At 43.3% G+C, this 20,393-nt stretch overlaps 1 protein-coding gene across 1 annotated transcript in view; it reads right to left on the reverse strand.

Moving 5' to 3' along the window:
• Positions 1-20,393, reverse strand: part of SYN3 (synapsin III) — a 198,778-nt gene that overhangs the window by 1,375 nt on the left and 177,010 nt on the right. Inside the window, exons 10-14 of the mRNA XM_051624297.1 lie at positions 16,189-16,263; positions 12,738-12,840; positions 7,291-7,425; positions 2,157-2,241; positions 379-676 (exon numbers count right to left, since the gene is read on the reverse strand). Coding sequence (XP_051480257.1) covers positions 379-676; positions 2,157-2,241; positions 7,291-7,425; positions 12,738-12,840; positions 16,189-16,263 — 696 coding nt within the window. The remainder of the gene's footprint in view (positions 1-378; positions 677-2,156; positions 2,242-7,290; positions 7,426-12,737; positions 12,841-16,188; positions 16,264-20,393) is intronic.

The following is a 20,393-nucleotide window of genomic DNA, read 5'->3' on the forward strand; positions in this document are numbered from 1 at the left end:
AGTAGAGAACCTTGCAAGGCTCCTACATTCAGGAGTGATTCTTGCTGAGCTTTCTGGCCAACAGTGTGCTGTTGAGAGCCTGTAAAGAGGCTGGGAAGGTAGTCGCTGTGCTGAGATGGCTGGGGTAGAACACATGATTAACAATGAAGAGGATGAATGTGAAATCTTAGAAATTTTAGGGTTGTCAAGAACAACTTCTTCCTGACAATAGGTCAGTGGCCTCTTATACCATAAGCTCTGAAGTCATTCACAGTTGTCCAGGCCTCTGCCCCTGGGGACTACTGCCTGACAACAGGTGAAAAGTTCTTCATGCCAGCTCAGGGTACTTTTTTGACAGCTTATTATCTACAGATACCAGCGGTTTAAGAGAGCACCTACTTGAGATGTGGGTGTGGAGTGGCTTGCTGCTTGGATGTTTCAGTGGGGCTTGGCTGGCTAGGAGCCCGGCCTTGAGCAGGAGGTCTCGGCTGCTGTGGAGGGAACACACCTCCCTTGGAAGCCTGCACTGGAGAGGACCCAGCTGCTGATCGGACTTGCTGTGGAGATCCAGGTGACCTTTGCTGCTGAGGTGAAGTGGACTGCGGACTCTGGGGCTGCTGTCCTTGGGGAGAGAGCCGTTGTTGCGGAGGTGCGTTTGTCCGTGCTGGCTGAGGTCCCTGAGGCTGGCGTGGTCCACCTGAAGAGGACATGTAGATGTAAACGTGAGGAGGTGTGCGTGGTGGACGACAGGCAAGGAACATCTGTATATGAAGGTATGTGTATTGCTTAGGGGACACACTTCAGAGTAGCTTCGTGCAGAAGGATAAGGGACAGCCTCTTTTATAGGCTTAACACTGGTGTCATGCCCATGTCTCTAGAGTCGTCCATTTCTCTGTCTCCTTCAGCACTAAAGAAGCTCTGCCACTCTCCCCGGAGGGAGTCACTTCAATGTACTGTATTCTTCCTTGTAACTGATATTTCTCATCCTCGGCAAGCGCTTCCTGCACTGGGAAGGAAGAATCACTTGGGAAATAACCCTGTGCAGGAAATAAAAGCTAAGTCTACTGGTTTGGGTCAGTAGTCCCTTCATGGGCCTAGCAGTTTGATGTGAGACTGTGCACCCTGTCACTATCCATATGTCTGTTCCAGCATTATCAGCAGTGGCTTCAGCTGTGTTGGTAGCAGACTCTAAACAGAAGCAGAAGACAACTGGATGTGGCATGAGAAATTGCGGGACATGACAGATAACAGTCTGAACAACTGAGAAAAGTTACAGATAGCATACAGATGACTGGATTCCACAGGTGGTCAAGGGGGAGTTACATGAAAAAACTTCACAGAAAATTGAACGGGAGTACTGGAGACAGGGAGGGAAGGAGTATCCTGCAAGGCCAGCAGGTCCTAGGTCATTTTATCAGTAATAGTGTATAATGCCAAGATTACATAAATGCATTTGGTATCAGAAATACCAAATTTGGATACAGCGAAACTGTGACTGATGAGAAAAAGGTAATTGGAAGTGGGTGTTAATTTGGTAGGAGGTTGGGGTGCAGAAAGGGAAAGACAAATGTGGCAAGAAGGAGGATCTAATTAGTTATGTGGATTGAGTGGTTGGTGTGGTCTGGGTGCCCATGGGGCAGCCCTTTCTTCATCACCTCAGTGTAAATCAGGACAATAAATCAAATTTGTTGTTCTGACCAACTACATAAGTCAAACCTGCTTCGGCTGTCGGGAGGAGTTGGGAGTGTGCTCTTGCTGACGGGGAATCGCCTGGACAGATGGATCAAGGATCCTGGCATCACTGTGTTACTATCTGTTCCAAGCATCCATCATCATCTTCCCATCACTTCTTAACACTTGTATCCACTACAGCTTTGTTCCAACACAAACACATTCTTTGCCTAGAATCCTGCTCCAGTGCCAGTTCAAGTGGCCTTGCTTGCTGAGCCAAGTCCTACCATGGGTGTCATGTCAACTGGATCTGTAGCAAAGTTTCACCTCACTTTCTGAGTTGCTGTGGAATATGACAGCAACTGCTTTAAGAGCACACTGAATTTGCTGCCTGCTTGTCAGTGAATTGGCACAATGAGTGAAACCTTTATCCCAATAGCTTATATTTAGAAGGAAAACTGATATGTCTCACAGTCCACACTGTCAGGGACCCCGAAGAACCGTACCTTGGGGAGGAGGCCGTGGCTGGGATAGTTGTCCAAGCTGAGGTCCAGTCTGAGATTTAATTGACACAGGCTGAGCTTGTGGAGGCTAGAGGAAATAAAGCCATTCTAGTCAATACAGAGTCCCCAAAGAGAAGCCCTGAGGTAATACAGGAACTGCGGAGTCACGAAGTGTTCCTTAAATACACATATGCAGCATCTGGCTGGTAACATCTCATGGGACTAAAATGGAGAGCTAAGTAATAAAGAGCACAGAATTTGTTTGCTCACAGGGAATAAAAGTGAAGTTACAGTTTAGAATGGTTTTTAGACAATCAGGAACTACCAAATATATCAGGCCCAGGGGGGTCTCTTAGTCCCATCTCCCATTTTGGGCAGTTGCCAGCACCAGATGTTCCAAAGGAAGAAGGCATGAACCATGGAAACATCTATGGAGTAATCATCAATTTACCCTAAGGGGTCTCCTCTTGATTGCTAATAAGCAACCCTGAAACATGAAGCTTATTTTCTGCTCTACAGAATCCTTGCAACAGTTCCAGATATTCTGTTTTGATATTTACAGCCAGACCCTTTGAGCCTTGCTCGGCTCTCAGTCTCACTGCCTTTCCCCTTTCTTAACTCCATTGCTTTGTTCTGAGTTTTTAGAATAGTTCTCACAACCTGACCTTGCTAGGCCGTTTGTTGTTTTGCAGACTTCTACTGCCTTCTCTCTCCTTCACCTCCTTTATAAAGCCAAGAGACTGAATCACTTCAGTCCCCCCATGGGAATGTTTCCAGGCCCCTAATTGTTTTCATCACCCACTTCTCTTTCCCAGCTTTGTGATTCCTTCTGCAGATGCCGGAGGCAGGTCTGCTTATGTTATTCCAGATGAAGCAGTATCTGGGTTCTCTGTGCATCACCAGCTCATTTCTGCTGCATCCTAATTTCCTGCTTCTCCCTTGTCAACACAACCATAGGCTGAGCAATGTTTTTTATTGGCCTCTTTTCAACAACATCTTTCTTAAGGGGCATGGGTAGTGCCACTGACAAAGTCTACAGATTATGTCCTCCCTCTCTCTAGCCCCAGCTTAGTTTACCTTTCAATCTCCTGTATGGAGTTTCATTTGCTGTTGCAGTGACTGAACGTACGCAGCTCTTGTCAGATGTTCTTCACTGCCACCCCTAATGCAAATAAGTTGTTGCCATCTGCACTTTCTTCTCACTGTTTACATTTTGACAGATACTTTAATGAACAGATATTTTAATAAACAGATTAAGCAACACAGCACTGCTGCACAGAGGGCTGGTCCAAGGTTAACAAAAGTCTGAATAAGCCTGTTGCACAAAATTGTTTATGAAAGCAGGGGAGGCTGGAGACAGATAGGCTGGTACATGCCGGATTATTTTTGTGAAGAACACCATGATAAAAGGATCTTCAAGGCTCCTGGAAGGTCAGAAGAATGAGCTAAGTGATTCTGGAAATGGGAAGAAATGTTTCATAGTTGGAAATATTGAAATGAGTTTCGACTGACTTACATAAACGTGATGAGGTCGCCAGCCCATCTTTTACACTGTGTATCTGGGACTTGCAAATGGATGGGGAGGAAAATCTGGGAATTTTCTATTCATGCCTTCTAGTCCTAAATAGCTTGGGACACTAAGCCTTGCCTCAGTATTGGTGGAAATTAACTGTCCTAATGCTGTGAGACATCCATACTAGAGCAGCCAAAGAAAGGGAATCAGATCTCATATTCACCTCTATGGCCTTTGCCTACAACCAACCAAGGCTTCTCAGAGATGAAGGCAAAACAGAATTTTGAGGCTCATAGATGAAGGATTGAGGGTCAGCACAATGTCTTCTGCGTTTGGAAGGGAAACAGTGAGGGGAAAGGATAGAGGTGGGGCAGAGGGACAAGGGGAAAACTGCAATCATGAAACTAGGTTTCATGTTGTAGGCATGAAAACAAATTTGTCATTAACATCTTGTCCTGTCTTGGGCTTGACCAACCCAATTATCAATATGACCAGGCCTTGTATCCTTTAAGGATCCCCTCTTCTAACTGTTTGCATTAATTAAAAAATCTCTTGTATCTGTGTCTTTATCTGAAGCCAGCTTTGCTCTACAACGAGATTTTACATTGGAGCCCCTCCCTGCTTGTTTTCTTTAATGCCTTTGTCTTTGTCTGTTACCTTGTCTAAGGCTTTTTGAGAGTCTAGCTATATTATTTTGACTGATTGCCTGTTATCTGCCACCTTGTAAAAAAATTATCAAAGAAAGGAGGGGGGAAGAATCAACAGGAAATTAATGGGGCGTTTTTCTTTGCAAAAACATAATGTGGTAGATGCTCTTAAGTAGATGCTCTTAAGCTGTGGCTTTGCTGGTTTATAGGTCTTCTGTATTATTCTTTAAATTATTGTCTGAGGTAATTCATAAGGTCCATTGCTTACTTGTCTACATTTTTCTACGTAACTCTTACAACTTTTTGAACATGGATTTTGTATTTGTTGTATAACAGCCCTCTGGAGCAATAACTGTTTCTCATGAAATTGCACATTTTTTCTCGGCGGCTTAGTCACTTCCTAAATTCAGTTCATTGGATGTAGCCATCTGGGCCTGGGGGCTTCACAATTTTTAAAAACATCAGTCATCACTGACTTAATTACTGTTTGTGTACTCTCCCTTGTCTTTCTGATCAGGAAAAACTATCTAGTTTAAGAATTTCCCCACTTTAAGCAATTAAATTTTCTAGAGTCACAACACTGTCCCTATTGTCTTTCTTTTCTCTCTTAACTTTGGATGATCCATAGAGCTCACCAGTTCTTTGGTAAGGTTCCATCTTCAGATGAACTCAAAGAATTTGTTTCATTCCTCCCTCTACCTGCACTTCAAAATAAATGTCTATCCTTTTTACGTTTGCTTTTATTACTTGCATGGTGGTGCATGAAGCTCTTCTTAGATGTCAGATTTCCAGATTTGGAAGATTTCCCCCCCCCCTTTTGGTCTTGAGTGTCCTCTATCACTTTGCCACTTAACAAGGGAAATGTATTTCTTGCATTCCTGGTTCAGGAGCAGATCAGAAATGTATATAGGCATTGCAGAAAACAATGGTCTCTCAAATACCATCTATACAGTTTTACTTTAAATGCTAGGGAGTTGATTAATTCTACTATTTTATTAAAATAATATTTTATAACTGTGTCATACCATTACTTTTTGGTATCACATCTGTACCTTAGTCATCAAACCTTAAGGGTACATACTCACTTTCTGAATTTCTCTCTGGGTGTTTCTTAAGGCTAGGTCAAGGTATGCATTTGGATTTTGGAGTACCAGGAAGCAGACACTTATAGAGATGGAGTACTCACTCTGAATTGATATCTTACTGTGCTATTTTACTTGCTTCTTCAAGCTGTTGTCTCACATTACTATGACTTGTTGCTTCTTCCATCTCTCTCTGTCAATGCTGTGCACTGAGTTTCCTAATTTGTCAGCTTTTCTTGATCCAGAGACTAGTATAGACAGCTCTAATAATATGTACAGATATTCTATGCATACCCATAGGATATCCAAGGGTTCACATTTCTATGTATTTAGTACTGCTGTCCTTGTGTTCAGAACTGTTATTTTACTTCATTCTGTGGGAGGTTCACCTGTAGCTTTAGTTCTGCATGTCACCAGCCTCACATGTTATTGCTTCTCTCTGCATATTTGTAACATGTTTGATGTGTTATAGCATTATGTTATTACTTGTATCTTGTGCAGTTCTGCAATGTCTGTTGTACAAAGGTCTTTCTCTATAGCAAAACACTGCTTAGCACGCATATGGTTTTGATTTTCTTGATTTTGTATACATATTTGCAGGTTATATTCTTGATGAAGACCCTTTGCTTATTTAACTCTTCTATTTGCCATCGTATCCCTCCAAGACCATTTGTTTTGTTCTTATTTTCACCCTATTTTAGGTCTGTTGTAATCCAATCTAATACTGTACCAGTATATTACAGACATAGCAAACAGATGCATCTGTCCATGTTCTCAGTTTTTGTTTGCTTCCCCTTTGCTCTTAGTTCATACACTCTATATCTTGGCTATTTCATATGGCAGTTGTTGATTCCACTTTGGCCAGAGTACATCCTATTGTTTCTGTATTCCTCTTCCTGCCTCAAAGCATTTTTAGTGTCTATTAAATGTTTGCCCCCTCGCTCTAGCTAAAATTTGCTTTGGAGTTACTCTGGTTACCCTCCATTCTGGAGACCGGGCTAAGCAGGAATGAGCTGTCATATGACAAAGGCAGAGAGCCACTAAGGGCTTTCTCCCATTTTTTCTCTCAAGTGGAAATGGAAACTGTTCCAGTGCACTGCAGTCATTATTATCCGTCAGCCTGTTTACTTTCCAGTACTTTATTTTGTACAGATTTGTTGTCCTCAAACCTTTGTGCTTGGCTCTCTGCTAGGTACTGAAAGAGGTGCAGCACATACATACATCTGGAGACACAGATTATGTTTTGGTGTGTTTCAGTTATACAGAATTGCCACTGGGAAACGTGGCAATAAGATTAGATGCATTTGATGCTCAAATGTACATGAAGAGCATTAAGGGGTCAGTTTAAATGCAAAAAATAACAGATTCTTATATGAACTGAGCATTAGTCAAGCCTCCTACTGATGAAGGGGATGAAGGGTAACTCCAGAGAAGACAGACTGCAGTAAGGAACAACTGTTGGTGGAGATTTCCACTTTGTGTTCTGGGAAGAATAGGTTTTCATCAGGGATGCAAAAACTGGAATGAAATCTGTCCTGTGGGATGGTGTTAGATGGAGACGAAGTTGGGCATTATAAGAACCTCTAAAAATGTCTGTTTTCAATATGACTCTGAATTTAGCAAGCCAGAATATCTAGGTGCATGGACCACACTACTGGTGTGATGTCACAGTTATATGGAAGGAGGTGAAGGGAAAGAGAGGTGCACCCTTAGGCTCACCCACTTCAAAGTGTCTGTAAGAGACTTCTTTGGAAGGGCAGGAGTCAATCTATCCAATATATTCCCGTATAGAACTGTTCAACTCTCTGAGTTGTCTGGCTGCCTGATACCCACAGGGAGGAGAGACAAAACAAAAGTTCAGAAAAACAACTTGTCCATAAGGTCTCCATTCATACCCAAGGCCTCAGTGGTGATGGTGTGGATCCAGCAGTACTGGCAAGCTGAGTCATTTTGGAAACAACCAGATCAGCTATCAGTTGTCTGTCCTCTTCCACATGCTCCCCAATCAGGGGCATCGAGCTGTCCATCACCTGCCACAGGAGGGAAAAACAACAGTTAGTAAGAAGGTTTCCTGGTGGCAGATGTCTGTTCAACTCACCTCTCACATTAACCTGTTTTGTCTCTCCACATCCATGCCAACACCTATAGCCACCACTCCCTTCCATGCTGAAACATGCTTTGTTTTCCTAGGCGTGGGATTTTGTTTAGTTTTTTAGTGTTTGGTGTTTTTTTTTAAATGACATGTACTTGCCCCAACTCTCCATCTTCCTCCCCTTCACAACTTGGAAGCCAAGCCAAGACTTCTGGTTACTGGAAGCTTTCTAAATCAACTACAACTAAACACAGACTTTCTTCTTCACATATTCTGAGGAGATTCTTCTGATGGATGAGGTCTTTCTGGCATTGTCCCACAGTATTTGGGGGTGACATTGTAGCAGCAAAGGCCACAGGAGAAGGGAAACAACACGCACTAAAGCCTGAGGAGATGAGAACAACAGGGACTGGAGGAAACCAGGAAACATTTGGGATTAATCAACACAAAGCACTGCACCCTAAGAGTGGAAATAAACACCACAGATGTGTAATGAATAGGATGTCACCAAAACAACATCACCCGATGCAGGAAAGTAAACTTAATTTCTGCTTGTCTTCTTGATACTGTAGCGAGATGACAAACAAGTAGTACAACCGTGCGGGGGTGAGCTGGAAAGTGGGACTGTGGGGATGAGGCAAGGAGAATTGTCAAAGGGTCTTTGAGGTAAGAAATGGTCTGAAAACAACAATAATAATGAAAACACAGCAGACCCTCAGCTGTTTAGCAGCCCTAAACATAATTTTCAACAGTTCATCATAAATCAAGTGCTTTGCAAACATTAACCAAATCCCACAGGAAGAACTGCACTATGATGAAGTTAAGACTCAGCTGGAGTAAATATAATTGTACCAAAATACCAGGGTTGGAAGGGTTTATTTTATTTTGCTTTTATTTTTAAACCAAACATTAAAAACCCTGGAAATGCAGAGTTGAAGGTTGCATTGCTCAAGAAAGGCACTGACTCACTCTCAGATAACAATCGAAGTGCACTCCACCCTGGCAAGGCTGCAGGAGTCCACTCATGAAGTGAAGTGGAAAGTTTTGCACTCTTTTTTTTTTTTTTTTTAGATTTAAAGTGGGGAAAATCAGTGAGGTGAGTTCACTGAGTTTCTATTCTAGTCTTTTCTTGCAGAATATTAATTTGGATTCATTTCTGTACGTGACTCATATTAATGCTAGAGAGCCTCCTAAGGAAGAAGTTTTAACTGGGGTTCGCATGAAGAGTTGGTGTTTATGCCAATGGCCTGCTTGACCCAGGGGCAAAAGGAGGAGGTTAGAAAATTAGGTGGCAGTGCTCAGCTAAGTACACAAAGTGGCTTTTCATTCTGCTGTCTGTTTCTCTGTTAAAATACGAGGTGAGGAAGGGAGCTCTTCCCTAGCAGTGTTGGGGAACAGGCATTTCCCGCTCGTGTCTCACTGGCCAGAAGCTTCTCGGGGCCCTCCAGCAGGTTCCTGCGTAGCTTCCCTTCCACTCCCACCTTTAAACCTTTCCCGTTCCTTTTGGCAATTCCAGCTCACTCGTGAGGAAAGAGGTCCCAGCTCCCTGCAGAGGCACCGTGCGAGGGATCTCTCTGGCCACTAGATGATGCTGTTGCTCTGCGCCCGGCCAGCCAAGCAGAGCTCCTGAATCGTCCCTGGCAGTAACAGGGATAAAGCTCTGGTCGAAACATCCCAGACTCCTCATTTCCACATCTTAAGGACTGCTTTCTCCTCTTTCTCTGGCAGCAGTGGCTGGAGAGGAAGGGGAAGATGCTGCTTTATGAAAGGCAGCGGGGGAATGAGCCCTGGAGCAGGTTCCACCTAAAGTAGGGATCTGCTGTGTAGCATTTGGCTACAGGAACTGTAGGAGGCTGCCAATATGGGAATGCACAATCACATGTATAATGGAAGGCCTTTGAATAAGGCAGTGAGTTCTGAGAGCAAAAAGACAGCTGATTGCAACTGGAAAGGAGCGTGAGATGTCACCTTGTCTGTTCTCTGGGAAAGGGGAATTGCTCCATAACAGGGAAGATACAAATGCTAATGCTGAAATAAGTCAAATGGCTGAGACGAACATGTGAATCACAGACAGACTGTGCTTGTCTCTTCCTGGGGAGATCACATAACATCTGGGCTAGACAAGAAGACATTGGTGCACATGGACCCAGCCTTTGTAGGTGCCCTAGGTCAGTGGCTGCTCCTGACACAGCTGCTGTTGCCTGATAAGGTGTACAAGGATGGAGTGGAAAGTGGCTGGGAAGAGAAAAGACTCAGGAAAACCCCATCCCACTCCTCCCCCAGCGCCTATCTGATGCTGAGGCCTGAAGGCTGGACTTGTTCCATGCTCTGATGTACTGTGGAGTGCTAAGTGATTTTTATGGAAGGAAGGAAGGAAGGAAGGAAGGAAGGAAGGAAGGAAGGAAGGAAGGAAGGAAGGAAGGAAGGAAGGAAGGAAGGAAGGAAGGAAGGAAGGAAGGAAGGAAGGAAGGAAGGAAGGAAGGAAGGAAGGAAGGAAGGAAGGAAGGAAGGAAGGAAGGAAGGAAGGAAGGAAGGAAGGAAGGAAGGAAGGAAGGAAGGAAGGAAGGAAGGAAGGAAACAGATGATGAGACATATCAAAAGAAATTACATGGAAGTGCTGAAAAGATGGGCAGGGCTTCTTGCAGGGTAGCAAGGAGCATTTCCAGTAACACAGCTGAGCTGTATAGCAGGTAAGGCTTAGCTGATCCAGCAGGAAGACTTGCAGTATTTTGAGGCTCTGGGCTTCTAATCAAGTGCTGACTATTCTTGCTGACTGTTTCCTTCAAGTGACAAAGTTCTTTAAAGCAGAGGAAAAAGAAGTACCAGCATTTGTTATTTACTTTACCATGTTTTAATAGAATGAAACTTTGAAGAAATATATGGATTTATTCAAAATTTTCAATATGAGCCATGACAATTATGCTTAAGTGTGCTTGTACTGTGAAAGACAGAAAAGTACTAGATTCTGCTGTTTGCTATGGGAAAAGAAAAGAAGGTGAAGTTCAAGTAACAGCAAATACCATGGGTGCAAGATTGCTCTTGTGCTCTGCTGATAGCTCATCTGTCTTAATCTGATTCTGTTTGCAACAAACCACTGTGATAAATCTTAGTTCACAGAACTGCCCATCACTACCTCTGTGAATCTTTCCTAGTGAACTGCTTTGCACTGTGAAAATTAATTACTGCCTTATTTGTTCAGCCCATTTAGGTATGCTTTCTTGTAAAATGTCACAGCACACTGTTCCTTCTCATCAAGAAAAATACAACTGTCACACTGTCAATTAACTTTTTTCTCACACAATCAAAAGAAAAAAGCAAAATAAAGGATCAGTTTCAGACCACAAAAAGTGACCCAGGAAGTAGGCTGGAGGCAATTAATTACTTGTCAGCATCTCCCTCACATCTGCATAAAGTAGAAAAGGTGCCTGTTTGGCTTTGTTCTGCTCTTTGTATTGCACTACTCTACTCCTTTCCTGACAACGTCCATCAGCCTGGCATCTGAATGCCTGCTAGACGCTGGTACATCAGGCCTGCTTAATCAGGTTCTCCACTGGGCTGATGCAGCGTGACCCATCTGAAGGTGATGGTTTCTTCTAATTTGTACCATATTAGATCAGTTGCATTTTACCTTGGTTTCAGAGAGAGAGGAGTATTAGTGTACATTTCTCTGTGTGCAGGCTGTTAGCCTATGGATATACTTTTCATCCAGTCAGTCACACACAGGGACAGATGTGAATACCCAGAGGTATACCCAGACAGAAGCATATAACCCTTAAGCACAGAATTAGCCATGCGTGCACGTTCGTAGGCTTATATGCAAGAATAGATGCAAGGATTTGAAATCCGCATCTCACGTCTGACCATGTATGGACACAGTTCAAATGGTCTTGCAGTCTTCTCTAGCAAGACTTTTTTCTTGCCCTTCCTTTCTCAGCTGCATGTGCATACAGATATAAAAGTGCAGGGCGAGGTGACAGCCTGCTCTGGGGGATGCTTCTCTAGGTGCTAATGAATTGCATATGGGACCAGACCCACCGGCCATGGCCCCATCCCTTCAGGAAAGACAGAGGCTCACCAGCGTTTTGTTGCTGGCAGTGTGCTATATCACATGGCCTTTGACAGGTCGCAGCTCCCCAGGGAGCAGATACATAATGCAGGAATGTGCAGTCATTGGAGGGCTCATGTGGTTCTCATCAGCATCCCAGCTCTCAGCGGGTGGGACTGCTCTCCCACACATAGTTTTCCAGTGTGTCAGCACCCCTGCATGAAGCCATAGGCTGGCCCTGCTCATCTTCCTCAGCTGGCCTGTGTTGGTGGAGTTTACAGCAGGTCAGATGCTGTGCCTCCTTGAGTCACAGAATGACAGAAGCACTTGCTTACTTGCCAGATTTTCTCTCCCCCAGAGTGTCTCTTAAGTTTCCACTTTGATTTTCTGGCCAGCTTTTCCTTCTGTGCCCTGTTAGGATGACCTGAGTGTGCTATTTACCCCACTCCCACATCTGCCTCCTGCCCTGGCAAGGAACACATCGAACTTTAGCTCTCAAAGCCACCGTCTGTCCAGCTCTGAACACAGAAGTCTGTAGTCTGCAATGCCCGTGGTAACTGTTGTGCTTTGTCTTGCTGGTCTGTTATTGTAGCAAATGGTCTCTGGGCAAAAGATTTTAGAAAATACACCTGTTTTTAAAATTAAATTGTTCCTGATACTTATGGACCTTTTTGCTACACTCTTACCATTCATTTTATTCTTTTAAATTGGGTGCAGCTAGGATTTTTGAGATTGCCTTTAAAGTGGTTGAAGAATGACAGGTTAATTTGGAGAGAAACAGATTTTTAATGGACTGGATCACTTGCAGACTTGATATGTGCTTGATAAGAAGGCAGCTTCAAATCTGTCCCATGCTGGTAAGATTCTGCACTGTGGGGATTTATCAGCTAGAAAGCTGGGATGGCCAAGAAGCTTGTGGCTCTCAATTTCCTTTCACAGTCCACACTGAAAAATGAAGGCACTTCAAGCCTGACACCTTGCTGCATACCTGCCATTTTATCTGGGACTCTAAATCAGTTTTGTGCATACCAGTGGGTCACAGCTTGGAGGATACAGGTGGGCACGGAGAAGCAGTGACTGCTGGACCATGTACACAGTGTACACAGGGGCTAAGTGAGCACATCGGAACACGTGAACTCTGAGGCAGCATGTTTGCAGATGCACTTCCCAAAGGAGACTTGCATTCAGTTTGCCCGTGCTCTCACCTCAATGATATAGTCTTTTCCATCTTTGCTGTGGACAGCTTTGACTGCGCAGATGTCGAGACCTCCAAACATTTCTGCGCAGGCATCTGCCCAGAGTCTGTACCTGCAGAAACCACAGAAGCATGATCTAGAATTAGCTGTCTTTGGGCAGTCCACCAAATACAGCCACCCATCCCATTCCCCGTAGGAATACAAAGAGATTCAGTAGCTCTTTTATCACAAGGCAGAGTTCATGTGCCTTGCTGGGTCATTGCCTCCCTCTCTGGCACAGGAAATAGAGCCAAAAAAAAAAAAAAAAAGTTTCCTTTTATTTCAGTTGTTTTATTCCTGCCTTCAAAGCCACCTTAAAATGTTGGGGTTTTTTGTTGTTTTGTTGTTGTTGTTGTTGTTTTTTCTCTCCTTGGTATTTACATCAGATCTCCAGTTGGTTGTCATTTAGCCAAGCTATTAATATTTAGCTCATTTAATCTCCCAGTAGTGTTGGCCCCTTAGAGTTTGTATTGGCTTTGCCTAAAAGCCCTCTGTTATGCAGGCAGCTTTCTCCTGATAAGATAACCTGCACATCGGGGCTGGAATAGCATCAGAAAGTGAGTGCAGCATTTAGCAAGGAGTAGCCATCCCTGCTCTGATCTGCAACCCAGTGGCTCCTGCTTTTTACAATTTACTCTCAATTTCATCCTTTTACAGTCTCTTGCTTCCCTTCTATCTCCTGGGTGTTGCTCCTAGCCAGGTGGTCCCATCACAAGGACCAGGCACTGTTTTGTTAGAGGGACAGCAACAGGCTGCAGCCCTTTTCTCTAGCTGTCCCAGGATGGGAATGTGAGCTGGTGCCTCCTTAGCTATCCTGGCCTCAGAGGAGGAGAGAGAATGACAAGAGGAATATTATGGGGGGACTGCATTCCCCTGCTGTGGAAATGAGGAAGGAACGAGGCAGCCTGGTTTTATTTCCTGTGCAGCTGCACTGCAGCCCCAACCATTTCAATAAAAATAATAATCTCCAAACAGCAGATCTGTAAGCAGGACTATGACAAGATGCGGGGAGGGGAGGGAAGGCCACAGTCTTGTGAAAACACTGACATTTTGCAGACCTACAGGGACTGGGAAAAGAGCTGTTCTGGCCAAAGGACAAGTTTGCAACCTTGAAGCCAGCCAGAGTCCCCATAGTTTGACAATATAATGGTCAGCTTGTGTGAATACAGTGTCTGCTGGAAGAAGCAAGAATATGGCTTAAAGGACTACCACTGCACTCTTATCCCTAAGAAGGAGACCAAGCACATTCAGCCCAGCCCCCCTGAGGAAGAGAGCACCTGTAGAAGAATCAATAGCCTAAAAATGAGGCAAACTATGGACCATATAAACCAGGCAGGAGGCACTGCCAGCCCCCCTCCCAGCACTGCTGTGGCCCCACACCCAGTGGCACCATCATGGGAACCACCTCTCTTCCTGAGCGACATCTCTAGGTGTCTGGGTTCGGCAGCCAGGCTCAGGGAATTACTGCCCATGCCAGAGACCCAGATGTCTTTGACATTGCTGGGTCTAGGTGAGCACTGAGAAGCACTGGGGTTGCTGGGGTGGAATAGAAGTGCTATGGGGCAGAAGAGCATATTTCACATAGGCATCAGGGGTAGCATTTGCAGAGGATTTACTACCATTTTGCCTAGTATTACCTGAACATGTCGATCCTTTGGACTACTGTTCAGTACAGTAGGTACTTCAGGCTGATCCTACTCATCAGAGCACTTCAGCACACTCCTGCCATGTTGCATGCACTGGTGACTTCCACATTTCAGTGGGATTTGTTGCATTTATGGCTGGATAAGCCTACAGCGGTGAACTGTGCTGCTACATCTATAAAATGAACTTTCAAAGTGCAGCATGGCAGGCTGGAAGGAAGCTTCAGCTCTGTCATAAACAACAAGGATGCATAATAAAAACCAGTTCCTGCAGTCCTATTGAGGGTCTTGGAGAGTCACCTGCAGCATCTGATTTGGGCCTTGGCTTGGTTTCCCTGCTTCACAGAACTAAAGCTGCAGAGGAGACCTTAGATGATCATCTGCACTCTTTTAACCCCGAAGAGGAGACATTTCTCTAATCTGTTCTGAAGAGGACAGAGATTTCACATCTCCTCCAGGCAATCTATTTCTGTGCTATGCTCTCCTTACTGTTAGAAAATATAGGAAATGTTCAAACCAACCTTTTCTGCTATAATTGAAGCCCATTATGTCTTACAGTGCTGTACTAATAATATAAAGAGTGAGTAATACCCTGTTAGCAGCCTTTTATATATTTTAAGAACTTGTGCCCTTTAAGTTTTTTCATTTTTAGGATGAAGTGGTGTTCATATTGTGGACAACTTCTTTCACTCTATACAGCTAGTGAGAGAAAATGAACCTCTGCACTGCTGTCATATATTAATTATGCATGAATCTACACCTCTCCTGGAAAATATCAGTGGTCTGCTAACTGGAAAAGGAGGAAAACTATATAAACAATTGATGCATTATTTTCTCACAGGCTGATTTTGTCTTTTTCTCTGAGCACTCCCTTTATTGTCCTTTGGGCTCTCTCCAGCTCATTGCTCTCATTCTTCAAATGTGGTGCCCAAACCTGGGCAAAGTCAGATTAAACATGATACTGACAAACTGGAGGTATAATCTGAAAAAAATCTTATATTCCCTAGGGATGAGTGCCTATACATAATCTGTGGATTCTAGAAATCTACAAATTATCTATTTAAAGAAACTGGACGGAAAGCAAGTTACTTGACAGCAGTTCTGCAGAGTAGAGTTTGGGAATTACAGCAAAGTGAAAGTTACTATGAATCAACAGTGTCATGCAGTGGCAATACTGGCAATTATCACAGTGATTTGGAGATATTGAAATACCATCTGCAAACTTGAGTCTGTAAGATGCACAAGGCAATTTCTTCTGTCCTGTTCAGCAGTGAGAAGACTTTAGCTAAAACACTGTCCACTTTTGTGAGACTACTGCAAAAAAACTTTTTCAACACTTCAGATGACAGATTTTTCCCTCTGTTGAGCAGAAGAAAAACACTTTTCTGTGTCTGCCTCTCATTAGTAATGCACTTAGAATAACATCTTGTTACTTCTTGTTTTGTGCTGTGACCTTTCTGATTTTATCCCTACATGTTTTTGCTTGTGTGCTTGACCTTAGTATGCTGGTCTTGTTTCCTGTGGCTATATTCACTAAAGATCTAATGATTTAGCAATGTTGGTCTCTAGCTGTACTTCCAGTCTGTTCTCAAAAATAGGACAGTTTGCCTTTGTGCCCTTAGTATTTTTTTAAGGAAACACTCGGTCTTTTAAACTTCTTTATCCAACCTCCCGGGAGACCTCACTTACCAGTTCTCTCAATTAACCAAAGTCTGCAATACAATTCCTCCCTTCTAACCCAAGAATAGCTAATACTGTCTTGAAACCCTCTTCCTTACCTCTCTGTCATTGCAATCTGTTCTAGCATCGCGGAACCTGTGTTTGCCTTCCAGTTTCCAGAGATGGACGTCCTCCTAGGAAAACAAACCAAAAGCATAACCTGAACATGAAAATATACTCCTGCCCCATCCTTCCTCATACTATAGTCCCCATTCTTGACTCAGTGCTTATACAGGAGGTGATGAAGTGAGGTTTTTCCTCACAGAAGGCTTTCCAAATCCTGCCTCAACAACAAGCCATACAGGATATGTTGTTCAGATTCCGGAAAGACTGAATGAAGAGTTAGACAGGGAAACCTCTAAGGAATCTTGAGCACACATCAAACTCTGTCAGTACTTTCTTTCTTTATATATCCATCTCAGGAGAGCTGAAATGTCTGTAGGAGATCTCTGGGATAATCACCCCTGTGTTCAGCATCCTCCATCTGTGGAAGAGCAAATCTCCAGGTAAATATCTGCCTGAGCATCTTCACAAATATCAGCTATGACACTGTGGGTCTCCCTAACTTTGACTTTGATGGTACTGGTTTAATAGAAAATATGATAATACTCTCCTTTCACTGACTTTTCATTGACCTACCTGTGGCTCACTGTACCTGGACTTGGAGAATTTATAATTGCAAAATCGTTGGAGTCTTGTTAGCTGCAACTGATGGTGAATTTTCAGAAAAGGTACTGTTGCTGGCAAATGCTGGGTTTCATCATCATCCATCAAGGAGTGAAAAGAATTCCTTTTCTTGACTTTAGGCACAGGGCAAACATTGGACAGCTTGTTGCAACAACATTGCACAGATAACCCTGGCATAGTGTACAAGCTAGGACATGTCAACATGCAGACAGGATACATCCAGGGAGCATCTCCACATTGAAGGAGATTAAGGTAGAGATTTAGGAGGGGAGTATGAACTGTGATCTAGCACTTCAACATGAGGTTTTGGGAACTCTCTGTGCCAGTTCTCTCACCTTTTCCACATGAAAAAGAGACTCTGAACTTGCAAAACTATGTGTAGTGGTGGTAATACTGTTGTCCTGCTAGACTGTAAATCTGGATCATTATAGTTGGCTATCTGAGTTTCCCCTTAACTCTGATGAGGGACAACCTGGTGTCCTTTTCCCATTTCTCTTCTAAAGTGCTATGTATAGTTGCTGTACAATTTAAATGGTCTTTGTAGCCCATAGTTAAAAGAGTGGGAGTGGGGCTAAAGGAACAGCATTATTGTGTTGAATAACTGTGTTTCCACATAGCTGACTCTTGTCATTTGTTCCCTTCATCCACTGTCCATCTTCCTGCCTTCTACTTTCTAAGCAAAGGTATGATTTTCTCCTCAGGCTTTGACTGTTGTGAGCTCTTTGATGACCTGTAAGGTCAGTGTTCAACCCTCAGCCTCTCTTTTTCTTTTAACATGGGATTCTTAGGATTATGTTTTTCAGCTACTCTGGGAAGAGCTACTCTATTTTAACATTTAGGTTCCAAAAATTGCCCTGCTGTGGCAGATGGCATCCAAAATCCCATTACTATTGATGAGAACTCCTGGAGTCTGATTAGTGACAAGATGATTGGATATCAGGGTTTAGAAAATGTACCTGGCATACAAATTGTAAGCAGCTGTGTCATCCCAAAGCAAACCAAAACACAGCTATTCAGTTTTACAAGGAAATTTGGTGTGGGAGAGCTCCCAAAATAAGAACTCTGCTCTGGTTATTTTGACTGATTGATTTAACTTGTTTACACCTACCTGTCTCCAGCCAATACTGGGCATAAGATGTAAAATATTTCTCTCAGCTGTATTAATAACTTTCTGTTTTAAAAGGGAACTTCTCTGTTTTTAAACGGAAAATCTTTGTTTGAAGCCCTCCAGACCAGTCACTGAATTCCTACACCACAGCCTCTGTCAAGATGTCTGAACAGCTCAGGTGTTAAGTGTGCCACCAAATTCTTCTCCTATAACTTCTTGTGTCCAACCTGAGGTGGAAAAGGAGGCCAAAAAGAAAGATCTTTCCCTAAGGATGCCCTGCCTCAAACTCCATTTCTCTCAGGACTCAAAGTGCTTCCAACCATCCTAAATATCAGGGGGCTGTGTCAGTGTATGGTCAGCATCTCAAAGAAAAGGATCTCAAGGTGTTAGAGATCAAGGAGATTTGTGACCAAAACACCTTCAGCTTTGCTTAGGGTAAGTGAATAGATGAGCATATCATAGGCTGTTGGTGTCCTGTACTCACCATCTCCAGCTGGGCCATCTAAGTATAAAAGTAGCTGTAGTTTGCACACAGTTGGATTTGTAGCCCCTGCAGAGCATACTGAACCATATTTGAGGTGACAAAATCAGAAGTCACACTCATAAAACTAGAAAGGAAAAAATATTAGCCTCTTATTAAGGGCCAATGGCAAGGAATATCCTATTCCTGAAAGTCAGCAGCTGCTGGCTTCATGGGAAGTGAACATTTCATGCATCTTACCTGGAAATGATGCCTCTGTCTGCCCTTAGTTGGGATGAGGATGGAAGTATAATTTCTGCCCCAATTTGCCTTGCCACATGAGCATTGTTTGTGTTTTCTCTTCACCAGTATTACAATGACAGTGAAATACATTTAGTGGAATTTTAGGCATGTATCACATGCTGCTTATCAGCTGTTTTGAGACTGGCCCAAGCCGTGGGCTAAGTAGGTGTTTGTTAGTGGTGTAAATCTGGAGTCACTGCACTGAAGTCAATGGGAAACTGAACTCAAGCCTTGGGTCATGAGCTGGAAGGAAGTGCATTGAGCATCTGGGGCAGGGAGGAATGCATGAGTCATCCTGCAGCATCCTCCCTTGGGCAGATGCTTGCTGCAAAATAAACATATTCTGGAGAATTTTGGTACACAGTCTTCTCTCAAAAGGAAGGGGGCTTTTAAAGTCTGTATGTGTGGGTGAAGGTATAAAAATACTGGGTAGATTCCATGGCTCACAGATGAAAGCAATTCACATAGTATGACGCTACTGCTAATTGCTGTTAAGGCTGAGATTTGCTGGCATGACTAATGATTTTGAATCTTCTACTTGAGACACCAGTGAGAGCTCTGATATTTTGGGTGATTTTACCTCTGTCTTTGGACACATTAGGGACTTAATAATATCACAGAAATAACCTTCTATTCTGTCTGATGCTGGGACAGAAGGAATAGCCCCTGATGGGACTGTCTATCCCACTGTCCCAAGCTCACGTCCATAAATGGCTCTCTCAATATAAGTCAACCTTCTGGGTTAGCAAGTCACTGGGTTAATTTTGCTGTTTGTTTTCTTTGCTAATAAGCTTCATTTCTTATGAAGGTGTTTCCCATTCGTGGCTGTTTTCATGTGAAAACGTTTTTCATTTAGCAAACAATTGTTTGCGCAGCTAGATTCCCAAGTGGGATTAGCTCTTAGTGTGACTGCTTTCTTTGCTTAATCATCTGGTATTATTTCTGATCCCTGTCTGGATGAATGCGTAGTGAGTGTGAATAATAAACAGGGAGAGGATATGGTCAGGCTAACTGGGCCTTTGTTTCACTTAGACACAGGCTGGGAGCAGGCTCTGGAGCCAAGGCTGGGTACATTGGCAAGAATAGGGAATTTTAATTGATATTTTAAACCTTCCTTCCTTTGGCCAATTTGATCCAGACTCCCTGAGTTGTTAATGTAGTATTAGGCAACTGTGCTATTGTTGACCTGATCAGATTTAAAACAAATTTTCTCCCATTGAGTTCACATGAAGTAACTGAGTGTCCCACAGGTCCTACCCATGAAGAGCGTGACTCAGTCATTATCTAGTTTACTTAAATACCTCTGTGCTAGGAATCCAACTGGGAATTTTAGACAGCTATAGCTGAAAAATATGCGATCATGTACATTTGATTATCTTATGTAACTATGTTTCCCCAGAACTATAGCCTGGGGGTTTGTCAACATGGACCCAAAACTCAGTGTTGTGTTTGTTAGGTAACACAGGAAATTTATCTGGTGACCTGAAGAATGTACTGCTGGAGCTGTCTCCTTGTCCAGAATTTTGTGGCTGGAGAAGGAGCTTCTGGAGAAGCTGTGGTGTTTGGCTTCTCTCATCTACTGGTTTGCAGTAAGAAACAGGTGTCTTACTGACTCACGTTGTTACACTTTTAATTGAGCTTGATGACTACTTAAGTTTGGCTGAATGCTTTTAAATAATTTGAAACATACCACCATTCATTGTTGT

The sequence above is a fragment of the Apus apus genome, chromosome 1 (assembly GCF_020740795.1).
Source record: "Apus apus isolate bApuApu2 chromosome 1, bApuApu2.pri.cur, whole genome shotgun sequence".
Classification (NCBI taxonomy): Eukaryota; Metazoa; Chordata; class Aves; order Apodiformes; family Apodidae; genus Apus; species Apus apus.